General features: G+C 52.7%; 1 protein-coding gene across 1 annotated transcript in view; it reads left to right on the top strand.

Moving 5' to 3' along the window:
- Positions 1–11,927, top strand: part of PER2 (period circadian clock 2) — a 41,927-nt gene that overhangs the window by 18,220 nt on the left and 11,780 nt on the right. The window contains exons 14-18 of the mRNA XM_006866824.1: positions 2,301–2,463; positions 2,554–2,674; positions 3,987–4,140; positions 8,470–8,724; positions 10,430–11,205. Coding sequence (XP_006866886.1) covers positions 2,301–2,463; positions 2,554–2,674; positions 3,987–4,140; positions 8,470–8,724; positions 10,430–11,205 — 1,469 coding nt within the window. The remainder of the gene's footprint in view (positions 1–2,300; positions 2,464–2,553; positions 2,675–3,986; positions 4,141–8,469; positions 8,725–10,429; positions 11,206–11,927) is intronic.

Genomic DNA, 11,927 nt, shown 5'->3' with positions numbered 1-11,927 from the left:
GCCCTGGGGATGGCCCCCAAGTCCTTTGTCCTGCAGAGAGCGTCATCTCCACACTTCCAGACAATTTGCACACGTGCCCTTCCGGCCCTATGTGGTTGCAATCCCAGCCTGTATCTATAGGCAGAAACCCTTCTTGTTAAGGGGTGGGAGAGAAAGAGTGTAGAGTCTGAAAGTAGAAAGGTTAGTGTGTGGTTCTGTCTTAGGGATTTCTCCTCACGTGGGCTAACATGTCCCTGGTCGTACCACCAAGGGCCCAAGTCGTTTCCTGAAAGGTTCTGCCCGCTTGACTGTTGGGAGACGAGGACTGTGATCCTGCGTGCAGGCCACACATGTTGATGGGATTCATTCACCCCAGTCTACGGGGCACCCCGACCAGCATCTGGGAATGGGGCTGTGGGACTCCAGAGGGCCTTCCTGTGTTCATACATCTCTGAGACGCAACACAACTGTTCTTTCATCAAACGTTTTACCCCCAAGGATACTGCCACTCAACCTGAACAATTCTTAACTCAGGTGCCTTTTTCCTTCTCCTAGCTGCTCCGGGACTAAGAAATGTTTCCGGGGTGCATTCGTCATGGAAAAAAACTGGGAGGAACAGGAAGTTCAAATCCAAGCGGGCCAAGCCCCAAGACTCATCCGGCAGTACGGCATCCGGAGGGCCAGTGCCCACCCGTGCCCCGCTGGCAGGCCTCAATGCCACAGCCTGGTCCCCTTCGGACACATCCCAGTCCAGCTGCCCTGCTGTATCTTTCCCTGCTCCCATGCCAGCCTACCCCTTGCCCGTGTTTCCCGCACCAGGGCCGCTGGCAGCGGCTTCCAACATCCCCCACACAGGCTTCGACTCTACGGGGCAGCCCCCACCATTCGCAGCCCCCTTGACCCCAGTCATGGCCTTTGTGCTGCCCAGCTATCCCTTCCCTGCCATGGCCCCAGGGCTGCCACAAGCCTTTTTCACCAGCCAGACTAACATCCCGGGCCACCCCGAGATGCTCTCTGCCTCGCAGCCCGCATTCCCCAGCCGGACCCCGCTGCTCCCACAGCCGTGTCCCTGTCCCCGGGTAGAGCGTGGGCAGTCCACATCCCGTGCAGCCACCCCAGCCACCCCGTCCTCCACCACCGGGCCCACCGGCCGGGCCTCCCCGCCACTCTTCCAGTCCCGAGGCAGCTCGCCTCTGCAGCTCAACCTGCTACAGATGGAAGAGACCCCCGAGGGCGGCGCTGCAGCCACAGGGCCTGTGGGGACCGCCGCTGCCAGGTCAGACACCAAGCCAGCCACGGCCCGGGACCACCCATCAAAGGCACAGCCAACGGTAAGTGTTTCCTGATGCGAACCCCCAAGGGGGGCAGCAGGTACAGCTTGGGGGCAGCCTCATCATCATCATCTATATGGAGCTCTGGTAGTGTTGTGGTTACAAGTCGGACTGGTAACCTCAAGGTCAGCAGTTCAAAACTACCAGGTGGTCCATGGAGAAAGATGAGGCATCTGCTTCCACGAAGATGTGCTTGACACACACGGGGCACCATGAGTGGAATCTATTTATGAAAAATCATCCATTGAGAACCCTGTGTGCACAGTTCTCCTCTGACCACACGGGGACGCCATGAGTGGCATCTATAACAATTATAGCACACAGACTTCCAGGATTTATTCAACCACGTGGCTCTGAACGATGGTGCTGGACCCCTGAGACTTTGTGGGCCTGCTCAGATGTGGCCAAGGGGTGTCCCCAAGTCTTCAACCTACTTTCTCCGTGAGCAGTGGGACCGGCCCCAATCTGCTGACTCACAGAGGAGCTATGTGGTCCATGTTTAGATGGGAAATGCTTTATAAATACAAAGTGGTTTCTTTGGAGAAGCATGGGTGGTGCAGTGGATTAAGCATTGAGCTGCTAACCAGAGGTTCAAACCCACCAGCCACTCTGAAGAAAAAGATGAGGCTGTTCCCGCCCATAAAGGTTCATAGTTTCAGCAACCCAGCTCGGCAATTGTGCTCTTTCAAGTCTCTCTGAGTTGGCGTCAACTCGACAAGACTTGGTTTTGGATTTTTATGGTGGCTCTGAAGAGGCCTGGTGATGCTGTGGGTTAAGCACCTGCCTGTTAACTAAAAGGTCAGCGGTTTGTACCCACCAGAGGCTCCTTGGAAGAAAGATGGGGCGGTCTGCTTCTGTAAAGACCGACACCCTAAATTCCCTACAGTTCCACTCTGAACCTGCAGAGTCACCGGAAGTCACAATCAACTCGACGGCAGTGCGTTTGGGGATAAAACATTAGATGACAGAACAATCTTGTCGTTCTCACAGACCTGCAGAGCTGTCTGCCTGCTCCCACAAAGGTGGCCCCAACCACAGACAAGGATGATGCAGGTGCTGGCGTCCCCAAAGCCACCTTTCCCGAAGAGCTGGCCTGCAAGGCCCAGCCGGCCTGCTCCTACCAGCAGATCAGCTGTCTGGACAGCGTCATGAGGTGTGCCCGCTGCCCCTCACTGCTCACACTTTCCCTCTGAATGCCATATGAAGTCTTGTGTGACATCCATCTGTCCGTCTGTCCACACAGGTACCTGGAAAGCTGTGGTGAGGTCACCACACTGAAGAGGAAGTATCAGTTCCCAGCCCTGAATGCTAGCGACAAGCGCAAGGCCACTGGAGGTAGCGTGTCTGCTTTTAGCTGTAGAAGCGTGTGAGGAATGGGGGTCATTGGGAAGTGCGTGCCCATTTCCCACAAGCATTAAGCTGTGTCAGACTTCAGCTGCCTCCTCACCTGCTCTGGCCCCGGGAGTCTTGGCCCATGAGAGTGGGACCCACCAGGGTTGCTGGAGGCCTGGCTGGCCCCAAGTCACCTCCCACAGCCTCCCAGCCTTGCAATGGCACCCACGCCAGTGGTCTAGAGCATGGGCATGATCAAGTAGGTCACCATGGAGCCGCTGGGCACTGCCAGACTCCCAAACAGGGTGTCACGTTGTTGGACGGTCACGCTGAGCGAGCCTGTTGTCCACCTGCAGATGGAAAGAGGTCAGCCACTCGGTTGAGACACCTGCTAGGTCACTTTCAGCCCTAGAACTTGCCCTTCAGGTTTGGCTCCGGACAAAGGCTCCTGGCCCCGAATTCCCTGCCGCTACCAGAGGACCTCAGAGTCCTGGTGTGGCGCTGTGGGTTAATGTGCCAGGCTGCAAAACCATTTCAACTGCAAGGTTGGCGGTTCAAGGTCACCAGCTGCTCCTAGGAAACCCTATACAGGGTCACTATGGGTCGGAACCGACTCGACGGCACTTAACAACAACAACCAAAGAACTCTGATGGTATAGTGGGTTACATGTTGGGCTGCTAACCATAAGATCAACAGTTCGAATCCACCAGCCACTCCATGGGAGAAAGACGGGACAGTGCTCCTGCGCAGATTTTCCAGCTTGAAAACCAAGCAGCAAAGCTGCAGGAGTCCCTGAGTATACACATGGTTAAGCACTTGACTGCTGTCCTTAAGGTTTGCAGTTCAAATCCACCCAGAGATGCCTGGTGATCTCCTTCAGAAAGGTCACCACTATTGAAGACCCTGTGGGCAGTTCTGCTCCAAGGCACATGGGGAGGGGTGCTGTGGGTCGGAATCTGGTCTCGGTAACCCCTGAGAACAGCAGCCGGATTCAGTGCACACTTGTCCCCGTTTCGGGATTTCATCTTCTCCACTTCCCCTGTGAACAAGCACCGAGGATGGAACGTTTTCAGGTTGGGGTGGCATAGCCAGGTCCCACGGGGTATTTTGCGCCGTCTGAACCAGCAGCATCTGTAATTCACTCGCATGCCTGGTTCCAGGTCCCTCAGGTTATTTTGTGACGTCTGGACCGACGGCGTCTGTAATTCACTCTCATGCCTGATTCCAGGTCCCACGGGGTATTTTGCGCCATCTGGACCAGCGGCGTCTGTAATTCACTCTCATGCCCAGTTCTTTTCCTCTCTATAGAGTCAGCCTCGCAGGTGCACGCCGTCCTGCTGAAGCCCGCCAAGGCGGACAGCCACGCAGAGGTCAGCACGCACCTGACCTCCCTGGCACTACCCAGCAAAGCGGACAGCGTGCTGTCCCTCACCAGCCAGTGCAGCTACAGCAGTACCCTGGTCCATGTCGGGGACAAGAAGCCACAGCCCGAGCTAGGTATGTCCGCCCAAGTGGACTTTGATGGAGTCAAGAGTAACCTGGCTTGGTTTGGATTTGTTTCACACACTGTTGTTTTTTTTTAACTTCATTGTGAATTGAATGGCGGTTTACAGAGCAGATGAGTTACCCACATAGCAGTTAGTACGAGTTGTGCTTCATGGCGTAGATTGTTGTCCTCACAACGTAGCGTCACTTTTCCCTCTTCCTCCCTCCTTCTCTAACCTTTGGATCCTTGTCCTTGGGCAGAACCTGCCTTTTTGATCTCAAACTGTTGATTATTCTAAGGAGCGTGGACCTGTCTAGTGTTGTTCCCTTAGAGAGTTGTCTGTTGTTAGGCTGAACTGGAGCCATGGGGTGGGTCCGTTTCCAGACCTGAAGGGACTGAGGACTACAGACTCGAGGGTTCCACCAGTCTCTCTCTGACCAGTAAGTCTGGTCTTTTATCTGATTTTGCATTTCGTTCCATATTTTTCTCCCACTCTATCCAGGACTTCCTAACATAGCCCTTTCAGAGCAGTGAGTGGTAGTAGCCATCTTCTGGTCGCAGGATTCAGTAATCTGGTTTTAAAAAATTTGATCCAAGGCTCTCATAAAAGGGGCAATAGTATGTGATCTCACTTATAGGAATTACCTAGAACAGACAAATGAGTAGAGTCCAAAGTTGATTAGTAGGTAGAAGGGAGGGAAGAGGGGCATTTGTTGAGAACTCTGACTTTCTGTTTATGGTGATGGGAAATTTGGCCATGGATGTTGGTGTTGGTTGCACAACTTGGTTAATGTCACCAGATTGAACGCCGGCAGACCTCGGGGGAATTGTGGGTTCAGCCCCAGACTACTGCGATACAGGGAACTTAGTGATAAAGCAAGCCCCATCCATGTTTGGGTTTCCTCATGCACATGAAGGATCTATGTACATTAGACTAGCCAGTGAAGCAGGTAATATGATAAAACAGCATGGACTCCTGTGAGAAGGAGCAGCGTGGACAGAGACAGGAAGTGAGCACAGGTTGCTCGTGAGACTTGCCCAACGCCGTTTCCACAAAACATTTTATCTGTTTGTAAAAACGTAATGTCTGCAGAGTGCAATAAAGTGAAACATAATCAAATGAGATGAGCCCATATGTGAAAAACACAGAATTAGCAAAAGCATTTGGGCAAGTCTGTCTGCTACATGAACATTGGAGTCCTGGTATGATGCTGTAGATTAATGCCGCAGACTGCAAAGCCATTTGAACTGCAACGTTAGCAGTTCAAACTCACCAGCTGCTCTTTGGAAACCCTATACAGGGTCACTATGGGTTGGAATCGACTCAACGGCACTAAACAACAACATGAGCATTACATTTTTTAAGTTTTTATTGTGAATTATGTGATTATTTACATGGGAGAACATTATCTTTATATAAATATTATTTTACCAAGAAAAAGATACACCAAAAAAAAAACCCAATAATTTATCTAAGTCCAGAAGAATCCCACTGTAGTCAAACGGGTGGGGTTCAGAAATCCAATTAATCCAACTGCCTCCTGAGGCCTCATCCCGATTCCCCTTCCCCTGTACTTTGGCGCCACCTGGTGGCAGTTGTTTGCTGTTGTTCAGTGACTTGGTTCCGCCTCGCAGCAACTGTATAGTGTTTCCAAGGAGCAGCTGGTGACTTTGAACCGGCGACCTTGGGGTTAGTTGTTGTTGTTGTTGTTATGTGCCGTGGAATCGGTTCTGACTCATAGCCACCCTGCATAGAGTTTCCGAGGCTGTAAATCTTTACAGGAGCAGAAAGCCTCATCTTTCTCCAGCACAACAGCTGGTAGTTTCCAACTGCTGACCCTGAACTTAGCAGCCGCCCAGTATTTATCCTACAGCACCACACCAGGACTCCTCCTCCCTCCCCGGCCTGCAGGGCTGAGCAGACTCGGTCTCCCCACTTCTCTCAATGGAATATGGCTTCCTCTACCCAGTCTCACCCTCCTATGAGACACCACACACACACACACACACACAATTCTCTCAGCCCGCCCTGCTCGATGAGGCTGGAACGCCGGTCCCGCAGCTTGTAATAAGAGTCAAAGCCGACGACACTCAGTGCTTATCAAGGAGAGTTTTTATTCTTGGAATGCGCTGTGGTTCCCATGACCCTGGATGTCCTGGAGAGGGACTGAGGGGCACTCCCACTTCCCCTTCCTGATTTCCTGTGCTGTGTGAACCTGCAGTTGTAGATGGCCCCATTGGCCTCAGCCTGTTGTGTCAAAGTCACTGCAGAGACCTTCGGAATAATTGTACAAGACTTAGGAAGCTTGAGTCTTCATGGTGCCCAGCTGCTGGTTGCTGAGTGGGCTGGCTCCTGAGAGAGCAGCAATGAGGCTTCTCTACCATCGATTTTGGTTGTTTACCTGGTGACTCCCACCCTGCTGAAAGAGCCCTGGTGTTACCAGCTGGCCTTCTAAGTACAGGGCCAGCAGTTCATTCAACTGTGTGTCTCACCCCATTGGCTTTTCCCTTACCCAGTTGGCTAGTTCAGATTTCTAAGGCATGCATTCCCATTTTAAGAAAAAGAAAGTTGGTAAAGTTTCTGCTCACTTCGGGACATCGTCAAAGAAAAACAGAGATCATAAGGCCTTTACTCACTTCAGGAAGTAGTTAAAGAAATAGAGAGATCACCTGAATACAATTAACAGAATTATAGTAATTTTTGAGGAAAAGGTTTTCATTCCCACAGAATCTACCAGTTGCACCATGGGAGAAAGATGAGGCTTTCTGCTCCCATAAAGATTTACAGCCTTGGAAAGCCGATACGGAGTCGCTAGGAGTTAGAACCGGCTCCACGGGACATGACCACCACCACCATCGTCCTGTTGTGGGTTCCCTGGAATCCTTGTACATGTGCTCAGAGACGTGGTCTGGCTTAGTACGTGGTTTGCTTTAGGGCCTGTCAAAAAGCATTGCTGCTAGACTTCCAGTTCACCCAACAAAATGTGTGTAAAACGTCTCTGCCATCCATGGCTGACTGCAGACAATTTCCCTCAGGAATTCTCTTGTTTTTTAGGGTGCCTTCTGAAAAAAAAGGTGCAATCAAAATGATGGTTTCTGAGCAGGTCTGCTGGGCCAGCTCAATTCAAGACAGAGAGGTCAGCTCAGAAGGGTATGGACACTGTTTGGGGAATTTTCTCCAAGGACAAAAGGATGATCACCAGGGCTTTCCAGGAAGAAGTTTAAAGAACATGGAGAACTTTGTGTTGGTGAGAAAAAGGCCAGAAAAGTTGCGCCAAGGCATTTTGTCCACGCTGACAATGCACCCACCATTCCCCATGGACAGGAAGGGCTATCCTAGGAGAATCTCCTTGGAAGCCTTACCCCATCCAGCCCACAGCCCTGATTCTGCCCCCTCTGACTTCCTTTTGTTTCTCAAGTTCATGATTGAGGTGTCAATCAAAGATGAAGGAGATGTCGAGAAACAGCAGTTAACGTTTTCATGTTTTCGTTTAGAAGTTTCTATGATTTCATAGCAGTACTTTTTGACTTGCCTTCGTGTAACAAAACCTTTGCCAACACAGCAGGTTTTGCATGTAGGATTCAGGGGCACTGATTCTGTTCCTGTTGGGTGGTCATCATCACCGGTGGTGGCCATGTGCCGTGGAGTTAGCTCCAAGTCACAGGGACCCTGGCTACGGGTCTGTGAACAGCGTTTCCGTCACCAAATTACTCCGCCACCGTCCACAGCAACTCAGTACCCGTAAGCAATGAGCCCCCCACTTCCCCCGACTTCCCCCACTTCCTGCTTCCTGTGATAACCACAAAGAAACCGTGGTGTCAACCCCCTGTGTAAGGCGGAACCCCATCAGAGAAGGAAAACACAAATATTGTCCACAAATAGGGAGGGATAGAAAGTAAGACTGAGAGAGAGGCTGGCAGGGGGAAGACATACATAAAGAAGGAGGTTAAGGTACAGTAACTAGAGGTGATCCCAGGAACTGATGAAACTTGGTGGAATTGCAGTCACTGGAATGACGCCAAGAATTTGATTCCTTGAATGTAAAACTGATGATCTGCTCTGTAAACCTTCACTCAGTTCACAATAAACAGTTTTGTTTTTTCCCTTTTAATGTAAAACAAGAAAAGTAAAACCACATAGTGTCAAAGGCTAACGTGTGTGAGACCCGGAAAAACGAGGCAGTCCGTTTGAGTTCTGGCTATCACAGGTTTCACCGTCTCCGCCCGTTGTGTATAAGTCAGATTATATAGCGTTTGTCCTTGTAGTCTGGGTTTGTTTGTTCCTGTTTTCAGTGTAAAGGAGGATGTGCAGAACAGCAGGTTTTTGGTCTTTGTTCCAGAAATGATTGAAGATGCGGCCAGTGGGGCTGAGTCCCTGGACGGGCCAGCCGGCCCCATGCTGAGCTGCAGTCTGGGCCCTGAGAAAGAGCCCTTCAAGAGGCTGGGTCTCACCAAGGAGGTGCTGGCTGCGCACACCCAGAAGGAGGAGCAAGGCTTCCTGTTCAAGTTCAGGGAGATCCGGAAGCTCAGTGTGCTCCGGTCTCGCTACCACTACAACCTACAGGAGCGGTCCCAGGGACAGTCCAGTGAGCTGAGTGAGTATCAGCAGGTGCCTGGATTAACTGTGTTTCTTGATGCCACTGGGCAGCGCTGGCTTTGAAACTGATGCCAAGGGTTCGCGGTTGGTTACTTACCAAAAGGTTGGCAGTTCAAAACGACCCAGTTCCTCTGCAGGAGAAAGGCCTGGTGATGTGCTGTCACAAAGCTCACAGAAAACCCTGTGGAGCACAGTTCTCCCCTTTGACAAGGGTCACGAAAGTCAGCAACACCCACAAGGAAAAGGTGAACATGCCCCTGTCGGAGCTCTGTGGCCACGGCCAGGATAGAGGCTTTTTCTGTCTAACAGTCCAGCTGTGGGGCTCTTTTGGGCTGTACCACCAGAGAAACAACTGTAAGCATCAGGTGCAAGCACAGACTGGCTCCCCAAACTGGCAGTGCCCCGTGGACACAGGGCTGTAGTGTCAATAGTAAAACTGCCCTTGTCTGGGTGCCCGACCCTGTTGCCCACCCAGAAAAGACCCTTGGAATGCTGACATCTCCCCAAAAGGTCTGTCCTCCTGAATGGTCGTCTTGACAGGTGGACCTGTGACTCTGAAACCAAGCAGACCAGTATGTGCACTGAGCATCTTGGAACAGACCAGCTTGTTCACTCGGGCCCTGACCCCTGACTCCCAAGCCTCTTGATCAGCTGGGCCTGGGCTGGTCCGAGACACTGCCTCCTTCCTGGGGCCCAGGGCTCTGGCACAGAATACCAGCCATGGAGCCCAGAGACCCCCAGGACCTGCTGCTCCTGGATCTGGGCAGACACCCCAGAAATGAGAGTCTACTGGCTCTTGGGGTGACATGTTTCACCCCTCCCCCAGATTCAGGGCTGTTGCCAGTCCCCACAGGGCATCTGAGGAAACTAGAAGGTGCTCTGCCCCGTTCCCCCTACTCCCCAGGCCCACCCAGCCCTGTTCGCCCCCACCCGTCAGACTCCACAGCTGTGTTGGGCTCCCCTGCCTAGACCTACGTGTGCCCCGGGAGCCAGCGCTTCAGCAGACAGAGGGGACCTCAGCATCTACCGAGGCTCAGCCAAGAAGGCGCGTTCCCCTCTAAAGAACCCTGCATTATCCAGCGTGTCAGGAGAAGAAAAACTGGGGGCTCCTGGGCCATCTCATTGTTCAGAGACACTCTCCCAGACATGTCACAGCCACTAAGCTGACGGCCCTGGGGATGGCCCCCAAGTCCTTTGTCCTGCAGAGAGCGTCATCTCCACACTTCCAGACAATTTGCACACGTGCCCTTCCGGCCCTATGTGGTTGCAATCCCAGCCTGTATCTATAGGCAGAAACCCTTCTTGTTAAGGGGTGGGAGAGAAAGAGTGTAGAGTCTGAAAGTAGAAAGGTTAGTGTGTGGTTCTGTCTTAGGGATTTCTCCTCACGTGGGCTAACATGTCCCTGGTCGTACCACCAAGGGCCCAAGTCGTTTCCTGAAAGGTTCTGCCCGCCTGACTGTTGGGAGACGAGGACTGTGATCCTGCGTGCAGGCCACACATGTTGATGGGATTCATTCACCCCAGTCTACGGGGCACCCCGACCAGCATCTGGGAATGGGGCTGTGGGACTCCGGAGGGCCTTCCTGTGTTCATACATCTCTGAGACGCAACACAACTGTTCTTTCATCAAACGTTTTACCCCCAAGGATACTGCCACTCAACCTGAACAATTCTTAACTCAGGTGCCTTTTTCCTTCTCCTAGCTGCTCCGGGACTAAGAAATGTTTCCGGGGTGCATTCGTCATGGAAAAAAACTGGGAGGAACAGGAAGTTCAAATCCAAGCGGGCCAAGCCCCAAGACTCATCCGGCAGTACGGCATCCGGAGGGCCAGTGCCCACCCGTGCCCCGCTGGCAGGCCTCAATGCCACAGCCTGGTCCCCTTCGGACACATCCCAGTCCAGCTGCCCTGCTGTATCTTTCCCTGCTCCCATGCCAGCCTACCCCTTGCCCGTGTTTCCCGCACCAGGGCCGCTGGCAGCGGCTTCCAACATCCCCCACACAGGCTTCGACTCTACGGGGCAGCCCCCACCATTCGCAGCCCCCTTGACCCCAGTCATGGCCTTTGTGCTGCCCAGCTATCCCTTCCCTGCCATGGCCCCAGGGCTGCCACAAGCCTTTTTCACCAGCCAGACTAACATCCCGGGCCACCCCGAGATGCTCTCTGCCTCGCAGCCCGCATTCCCCAGCCGGACCCCGCTGCTCCCACAGCCGTGTCCCTGTCCCCGGGTAGAGCGTGGGCAGTCCACATCCCGTGCAGCCACCCCAGCCACCCCGTCCTCCACCACCGGGCCCACCGGCCGGGCCTCCCCGCCACTCTTCCAGTCCCGAGGCAGCTCGCCTCTGCAGCTCAACCTGCTACAGATGGAAGAGACCCCCGAGGGCGGCGCTGCAGCCACAGGGCCTGTGGGGACCGCCGCTGCCAGGTCAGACACCAAGCCAGCCACGGCCCGGGACCACCCATCAAAGGCACAGCCAACGGTAAGTGTTTCCTGATGCGAACCCCCAAGGGGGGCAGCAGGTACAGCTTGGGGGCAGCCTCATCATCATCATCTATATGGAGCTCTGGTAGTGTTGTGGTTACAAGTCGGACTGGTAACCTCAAGGTCAGCAGTTCAGAACTACCAGGTGGTCCACGGAGAAAGATGAGGCTTTCTGCTCCCATAACAATTTACAGCCTCGAGCACCCTACTCCACGGCACCACCACCATATGTGAGTATATATATATGTTGTGGTTAAGTGCTGTCGAGTCAGATTCAACCCATAGTGATCCTATAGGGTTTCTGAGGAGTGACTGGTGAACTTGAACTGCCGACCTTGCAGTTCAAATGGCTTTGCAGCCTGGTGCATTAACCCATAGCACCACACCAGGACTCACTCTCTCTCTCTCCCTCTCTCTCTCTCTCTCTCTCTGTCTTTCTCTCTCTCTCTTGTCTTTCTCTCTATATATATATATTTTGTTGTTGTTGCTGTTGTTTATATACATATATAAACAAACCAACCCCGACCTGCCTGTACCTGGTAGCATAGTGATTATGAACCAGCCGTTCCACCGGAGAAAGATGAGGCTTTCGGCTCCCGTAAAGATTTACAGCCGTAGAAACCCAGTGCAGGGTCACTATGAGTGGGAACTGACGCCACAGCCCATAACAACAATAACAACATATAGATATATAAATATATAAACTGCTGGCCTTGTGTT

The sequence above is a fragment of the Chrysochloris asiatica genome, unplaced genomic scaffold, assembly GCF_000296735.1.
Source record: "Chrysochloris asiatica unplaced genomic scaffold, ChrAsi1.0 scaffold00096, whole genome shotgun sequence".
NCBI lineage: Eukaryota > Metazoa > Chordata > Mammalia > Afrosoricida > Chrysochloridae > Chrysochloris > Chrysochloris asiatica.
Note: the sequence above shows the minus strand (reverse complement) of the source record. Positions and strands in the feature narration are given on the sequence as shown.